This window comes from Perca flavescens, chromosome 3, assembly GCF_004354835.1.
Source record: "Perca flavescens isolate YP-PL-M2 chromosome 3, PFLA_1.0, whole genome shotgun sequence".
Classification (NCBI taxonomy): Eukaryota; Metazoa; Chordata; class Actinopteri; order Perciformes; family Percidae; genus Perca; species Perca flavescens.
In genome coordinates this window covers 13,252,147-13,260,327 of record NC_041333.1, presented here as the reverse complement: position 1 = coordinate 13,260,327, position 8,181 = coordinate 13,252,147, and the positions used below count along the sequence as shown (strand labels likewise).

The 8,181-nt window shown below is 37.6% G+C and overlaps 1 protein-coding gene across 1 annotated transcript; it reads right to left on the bottom strand.

The window, feature by feature from the left end:
* Window positions 1–478: 478 nt before the first annotated feature.
* On the bottom strand, window positions 479–5,143 carry LOC114552714 (extracellular calcium-sensing receptor). Its single transcript, XM_028573722.1, has 8 exons — window positions 5,007–5,143; window positions 4,198–4,492; window positions 3,814–4,103; window positions 3,239–3,534; window positions 2,264–2,469; window positions 1,906–2,127; window positions 1,470–1,593; window positions 479–1,377 (listed from the first exon to the last, which is right to left on the bottom strand). The coding sequence occupies exons 1-8, from the start codon at window positions 5,108–5,110 to the stop codon at window positions 479–481; spliced, it is 2,436 nt and encodes an 811-aa protein (XP_028429523.1). The 5' UTR covers window positions 5,111–5,143.
* Window positions 5,144–8,181: the final 3,038 nt, after the last annotated feature.

The window sequence follows — 8,181 nt, the reverse complement described above, 5'->3', positions numbered from 1 at the left end:
CTGGTCCCTGTCTCGATCCGCTAGCTAGCTTGCCCTGCTAGCTGATAGCTGATAGCTGTTTGCTGCTAGCTGCCGTCCGGTGAGTGTATTTAGCCAGGCTTCTGGGATAACGCTATCACTGTGCAAGCCACAGACATCAGTTGGCCCATTTCCATGTAACTGATATGGTCATAACCACTGCAGTGCTCAATTACCTATTTTTGAGGGGGAATAAACTTCACGTTTTTGTAGCGAAGGCATGACCTGTCCTCTGGAGGACATTGCCAGACCACGGCCACTCCGTGGATTGTTATCGGGATGATTATCACAGAAGCCTGGCTGAATACACTCACCGGACGGCAGCTAGCAGCTAACGGCTATGAGCTAGCAGGTTCAGGTCGGGGTTTTTGTCAATCGAAAGTACACGCATGTTTATAGCGAATGTAAAAATTGGCCGGAATTTTCCTTTAACTATTTCCAAACCTCCAGAATTTTAGGATTAATTTTTATTCATTAAATGTTTCTTGGTGTTCTTCTCTGGCTTAAACAATATAATGAAACACTTTGGCGTAAATATACACAGTATTAATCCAAAACTGGAGGCCAGAATGGCAAATATCTCCACAGCCACAGTAAATTTTCCAGGAGAGCTGAGATATGCAGGAATGAAGGTGATCCAGACTGCACAGAATATCAGCATGCTGAAGGTGATGAGCTTGGCTTCATTAAAATTATCAGGTAATTTCCGAGCTAGGACAGCTAACACAAAGCAAAAGACAGCCAGTAGACCTATGTACCCGAGCACAGCCCAGAATCCAACAGCTGAGCCTAATGCACACTCCAGGATGATTCTCTCTTTGTATATGGTTAAGTTTTTCATTGGAAAAGGGGGACTAAGAACCAACCAAATAGTACATATTAGGACTTGAATAAGCGTGAAAGACACTACAGTCATTCTTTGCTGTGGAGGACCAAACCATTTCATGACATTACTACCTGGGAGTGTAGCTTTGAAGGCCATTAACACTACTATTGTTTTTCCAAGAACACAAGACATACAGAGGACAAAGGTGATTCCAAACGCTGTGTGGCGCAGCATGCAGGACCACTCAGAGGGTGCTCCAATGAAAGTTAATGAACATAAGAAACATAGAGTCAGGGAGAAGAGCAGCAGGAAGCTCAGCTCAGAGTTGTTGGCCCTGACAATCGGGGATGTCCTGTGACGATAGAACACAGCCGCTGTTATAATGGCCAGACAGGCACCACCAACTGAGAATGTAGCCAGGATGATTCCTAGGACCTCGTTGTAGGAAAGAAACTCTACAGGCTTGGGGAGACAAGTGTCTCTCTCTGCATTAGGCCAGAACTCCTTGGGGCAAGGAAAACAATCAGGGGAATCTGAAAAAATAAAATAAAAAGGCTGTCTAGAAGTCATACTTTATAGTGATCTTGTACAGTACATCGGCTTTGTATAGGAGAAAAACAAATACCTGTAGCATTACTAATCTCTCCCTCAGGACACAGTATACAATCATAACAGCAGGTGGGTTTTCCTTTCTGCAGCAATTTACGAGTTCCTGGAGGACAGCTGTCAGTGCACACTGACACAGGAACCTGGTACATAGAGAGAAACAAACTCATACATATTCATGTTTGCCCTGAAGTTCTGAGGATTAACAGATAGGTATTTATTTATTGAACTACATTGACACATTTATTAATGTATTCATGTATTTATTAATTTATTTAATATTGAATAATCTATCATTCTAAAGTAGATTACGTTGTCAGTAGCCTACGGGTTATAAGCAGGCTCGGTAGTGATTGGAGGAACAATTACAGTGAACAAAAATTATTTCAATGTACACATATCAGACCCAACAAGATCACCATATTTATGTAAAATTATTGCTTTTCATTTCTTACTTGTGTGCCACCATCCACCCAGGTGAGGTTTCTGTTGATTTGGAACTTCAGGCCCACCGGCAGTGATTCATCGTATTGCCCTACTGTCACCAACTTAATGCTGCCACTCTGACTTTTTTGCCAGTTAACCAGTTCGTATCGGGCCACTGGATCACCGTTGGCATCAAACGACACATCATAACCATTTCGGGAAAAATTTACTTTTTTCAGCTGAGTTAGAACCTGTAAAGATCAAATAAAGGTAAACAGTGAGGGAGAGCAAAGAAATAACATAAAATAAAACAAATATTTTATGTCAGAAAAGGTACATTATGGCAAAAAAAAAGGGAATTGGCGTTTCAACTTATTTTCAACTGACCTCTTTGGGTTCTAACCGGTTAAATGTGTCACACTGAGTTGTAAAATTTGTTTCCTGACACACTGCTTTATGAATGGCATGAGCTATTGCATAAATAGCCTTGTATACCATGTTAGTGATCCGGAGCTGAGATGTGTCAGTGTACGGGCTCTGGAGCGTCTTTATGTCTCCAGTTCCATCACATAATCTCTCGTCTATGGCTGCACCTAAAACACATGACAAAGGCCTTGACAATAATATGTGATATTGCATTATTATTCTTCCCTATATGTTTATTATTAGTTTACCTCCGGCAGGAGGGTTATGTTTTTGGTTGAGTTTGTTTGTCTGTTTGTCAACAGAAGTACAACAGGCCTGCTTTTAATGAAACTTGGTAGAAGGTTGTATCATGGGCCGGGGAAAACCCCATTAAATTGTTGATCAGATCCGAATCACGGGGCAAATACGCTAATTAGTTTTCACTTTCGTTACCATTTCGAGAAATGGTGGTCTGCATTCTCCAAGCACCCTTCTAGTTGTCTTGTTGTCTTTTAGTTTTTTTAACCTGCTAAACATGCCTTGCAGAAATCCATATATCTACATTGTTATAATTTATTAGAAAAACATTATTTTACAACACATTTCAAAGCACTGTTTTGCAGATATGCCTTTTTGTTTTTAAATTGTTGCTGTTTCAGTTTGTATCAGGACATATTTTAGTTTTTATTATATTTATTTATGCTAGCTCACAACAACACAAATCAGTCATCAGACATTTAAAAAAGGCAACAAATTTATTTTATTAAATACTGACATGAACAGGCTGACGTGTTTAAAATAAATTGAATGATCTGATATCACTGACAGTATGATAGCCTTAATAGAACTAGAAACACAGGAAGCTGCAATCAAACAATAAAATCCAAAAAAAACACGACCACAAGGACACAACTGTGGGTGCCTCTCTTATGTTAAACATAAATAAAAATGTCTCACTTTTTCCCAGCCTGCAGTTGAATGCATCCTCCCAGAACTCAGTAAGCACTGGAGAGGCAGCCACTTTAGAAGGAGAGAGATCCAGCAAGAAGTTTCTCAGACCTGGTATTACAGATTTCTGAATGCCAAATCCGATGGTTCCAGCACAGAAGCTGAACCTCAGCAGGTCTGGGGCAGTTACCCAGGATTCACTGCCTATCCACTGGCGAGGTTTAAAAGGCTCAAGTGACAGCTCTTCCAGCAGGATCCTCAGGTCTACAGGGGATGTAAATGCCACAACAACCATAGCTGTCGACCTGGAGAGACATTTAAAATAAATACAGTATACGTTTTAAAATACATATCAAGAAAGTAAACACAAACAAACATTGGTGCCTATATGACACTTTAGCAGGCTATTTGGTCTGACTGACCATTTTTATAACAATATCAGTAATACATAAATGTAATTAAAAAAAATAAACATTTCCAATTTGAAACGGAACATAAAAAAACCTGTCCATCTTACATTTACAGAACATTTTTGTTGTGCTTTTGTGTGCAGAAGGTCAGTGTCAATACAGGGAACATCAAACCTGCGGATAACGTCAGCTACTCTCTGGATCCTGCTACGTGGGTGGGTCCGATAGAAAGATTCAGAGTATTCCACACAGATCCCCTCTTTGCGTGCTGCGTCCAGAAAAGACGCCATACCATTATTTCCATAATCCGAATCTGACCGGACAGCACCTATCCAAGTCCAGCCAAAGTGTTTTACCAGCTTGGCCAGCGCGTCAGCCTGGAACTGATCACTAGGGACTGTTCTGAAGAAATTCGGGTACTGCTGCTTATCGGACAGACATGCACAAGTGGCAAAGTAGCTCACCTGAAGGAAAATAACAGGGTAAATATTAATGGGACACACTCAGCACTGCATGGTCTCTATTCCATTTTTTTTTTCAGAAATTCAGAATATTTACTTGAGGGATGTTAAAGGGCCCGATGATGCGCGACATGCTGATGGATGGCGTGGACTCAGACTCACCAACGACAGCCTTCACCATACCAGATTGTGAGCAATTGTCGCCGGTGTAAAACACCGGGTCCAGGGCATTTGAAAGCTGGAATGCCACATGCACCGCCACGGGCACCGAGCCGCACGCATCATAGATGTGATAACCGAGTTTGATTCCCGGCAGCAGCTCCGTGCTGTTGTTTATCTCCTCAATGGCGAAGATCATTGCGCGTGAGAAGCGCAGTTCACGGGTGTTAATGCTGCACACAGACACTCAAGTCTCTTAATCAAGGACAATCACAACTTAAAGAGAAATAATTGTAATAATAAAGGTAAAATGCAATATATAGTTATTGACAATGGCTGACATCTGCCCATATGTGAACAAAATACTGTATAGGCATCAAAGAGTGCCTGAACACCAAAATTCAAAGGACTAAATATGAGTCAAAAATTTAAAAGAATCTTATTGCACGATTAAAAAATATTATATTCAATACTCTTAATTTGTTTGTATCTTAAATACAAATACATTTTCAGTTAATAGTCGAAAAAAAAATTTTTTCATATCAAACTCGAATTTGTAAATGTGTGAATTAATACCTGCAATATACATGACTAAATACTGAATTGCACTTTACGTGAAATATATTTTTTTTGTTCAGTCCAACACAAAACCTGCAACACAATTGTAAGCACATGATACAAATCAGAACAATTCTATTGCCACACAGTCTAACATCCTCTTATCCCCCAGTTCTCCCTCTTACTAACCTGGTACATCTTAGTGGCTCAGGCATGGTGGTGTAGTTATGCTTCACTGTGTGCATGTAGTGGTGTATAGAGAAAACACCCCCAATAACATAGTCACCATCCATTGAGAACACAGGGAGACGAGTGGTACCCTGGAGCTTACATTTCACAGATGAAGTCTGAGTGCTGACCCCAGCACCAGTCCTATCCTCTGTAAACCCAGTCCTTTGTTTAACATCATCCTCAGAACCATTCAAGGCAAGAGCTGAGTTCAGCTCACACAAACCCAGAGACAGGATCAGACCAATACAGAGAGCAGAGATCTCCATCCCTCAACTGTGAACATGTGGGCATGTGTGTTTTATAAATTTTCAGACAAAACCTTCCCTCCTTCTACTGTACGTCAGTTAACTTTACATCAGAGAGAGGATGGCCTCATCCAGTCCTATCGTTTCATCTATTTGGCTTTGATTTAGCTTATATTAGAGTTAAGCCTAACAAATGTGCACCTTCAATCCAATTTAAAAAAAATGCAAATACAGAAATAATTTGTAAAAGAAAATTATTTATTATTAGTTTTTTTTTATATTTTCAGCCCATGATGAAAGTATATTTATAAAATAAAACATTAACGTTAATTAAAGGACATTCACAAAATGACAATTAAGAAAATATTGAACACAAACATTTTAGACAACAAGGTGAAGACTTTGTTGGATGTGCACAGTTTACATACTGTATGTTGCGATTTTAACTATTTCCAAACCTCAGATGTCTTAGGATTGATTTTTGTTCATTAAATGTTTCTTGGTGTTCCTCTCTGGCTTAACCAATAGGATAAAACACTTTGGAGCAAATTTACACAGTATTAATCCGAAACTGGAGGCCAGAATGGCAAATATCTCCACAGCCACAGTAAATTTCCCAGGAGAGCTAAGATATGCAGGGATAAAGGTGACCCCGACTGCACAGAATATCAGCATGCAGAAGGTGATGAGCTTGACCTCATTAAAATTATCAGGTAATTTCCAAGCTAGGACAGCCAACACAAAGCAAAAAAGACAACCATGGGGCAAAGGAAACATTCAGTGAAATCTGAAACAAAAGAGGGCTTTTAGCAGTCATAATCAGGGCCTGAGCACTAACAACTTCGGTCAGCGAAGGCACTATTGAAATTGTTCTGTTTATTATTCTTAACTTAAATATATCGCAATTTTGAGGGGCTAAACATGCTAGTTAGTGAAGCAAGTGGCCTGGATCTTAGAGGGCTATGAGAGGCTAGAATCTGGAGTTACAATACGTAACTATCGTTCTATTTTGTGTAGTTTAGTTTAGTTTATTTGTTTATTTGAGCAGTAACCATTCAGCTCAAAGGGAGTGGGCAGAAGCAAAAGAGCTTATAAGCGCCCCCCCACAAAAATAATACAATACAATTTCTCATTTCACAATAGTACAAAAAAACATAACAACAAAACAACACAATGAAAACAACATCAGAAAAACAATATAATGATCAAAACAAATACAAAACAGAACAAAAATGGATTATATACACTTCCAATATCTGATCATAGTAGAAATACTCCTAATGGCAAATCATTTCTTCTTCTTTATACTTTTCAAAAATCATTTGTTTGTGTTTATATTTAAAAAGGTCCAATATCTGATCATGGTAGAAATACTCCTAATGGCAAATAATTTCTTCTTCTTTATACTTTTCAAAAATCTTTAGTTTGAGTCTATATTTAAAAAGGTTGATATTTGGACATCGTTTCATCTCCATCTCCAACGTATTCCACAAATGCACCCCATTAACTGTAAGGCTAAAACTTTTCAAAGTTGTACTATGTTTCTGCGTCCTAAAGTTTAAATCATCACGTAATTCATAACCACCAGTACGTTCTTGGAACCTTCCTTGTATTTGGCTTGGTAACAATTTGTGCCTTGCTTTATATAGCATCTGGATCGATTGGAACTCAACAATGTCATAAAACTTCATGACTTAGATTTTAAAAATAATGAGTTTGTGTGGTCCAAAAACGCAACTTTATAAATTAGTCGGATAGCTCTTTTTTGCACCATTACTATTGGTTTTAATGTGCTTATATAAGTACTACCCAATACCACAGAACAATAATGTAAATAGGGCAAGATTAGAGAACAGTATAAAGTATGCAGAGCTTTGATGTTTAAAATATGCTTTACTTTTGCAATTACTGCAATGCTTCTTGATATTTTAGTGATTAAATATTTAATATGAGAGTTCCAAGTAATTTTATCATCTATAATAACTCCTAGAAATTTGATTTCATGCACCAGCTCTATAACAACACCCTCTATCTCAATTGCTTCCTGAGCATTGGAATTACCGTTTCCAAATATCATCATTTTGCTTTTACTCAGATTTAATGATAATTTATTTAGTTTGAACCACTTATTAACACGTTTGAGTTCCAAGCTTACAATTTGACACAGTTGTTGTAAATCGTTTCCAAATACCAAAATATTTGTATCATCTGCAAACAAAATAAATCTAAGTATTTGAGATGTTTTACAAATATTGTTTATATACATGTTAAACAATTTTGGACCCAAAATGGAACCTTGAGGTAAGCCACACACAATTTCTTGATAACTTGACTGATAATCTCCTATTTATTTTCTTTTTTTTAAATAACTGGTAACCCACTGTAGTGCTACCCCTCTAATCCCATATCGTTCTAGCTTATTAACTAAAATATAATTTATTGTGTCAAATGCCTTACTTAGGTAGGTGTAGGCTTCGCCCTCTAAGAGCTGTTGCTATTGGGTTAAGGGCGAAGCTGATGTAATCAATGCCACCTGCGACACAAAGGTCCACAAGCAGAATATAGACTAATTCCTCTTCTTACTCACATCAAACAAGTTTTAATGTATCAAACATATTATTTTGTTAAAAAACTTCACCATGAATTGGCCTGTTACTGATCATTTTAGTAGTAGTTTAGTACTAGTTTATTTGAACATGTAACACAAATAAAAAAAAAAAAAAAAAATATATATATATATATATATATATATATATATATATATACATACATACATATATAAAATTAAAATGAATAAATAAGGACATGTACTTCTCAGCACAATCTACCAAAATTATTATGAATAATTCAAATAAGAAATCCCCATGTTCAAAATCATAAGGCCCATG

Bases quoted from the DNA above. Each gene is read 5' to 3' on its own strand.
- LOC114552714 (XM_028573722.1), bottom strand. From the start codon at position 5,110: ATGGATGGTGACTATGTTATTGGGGGTGTTTTCTCTATACACCACTAC. The intron at 4,104-4,197 runs GTAAATATTCTG...ATTTTCCTTCAG, and splicing joins GGCCCTTTAACATCCCTCAA to GTGAGCTACTTTGCCACTTG. The intron at 2,470-3,238 runs GTGAGACATTTT...CATGTGTTTTAG, and splicing joins CAACTGCAGGCTGGGAAAAA to GTGCAGCCATAGACGAGAGA.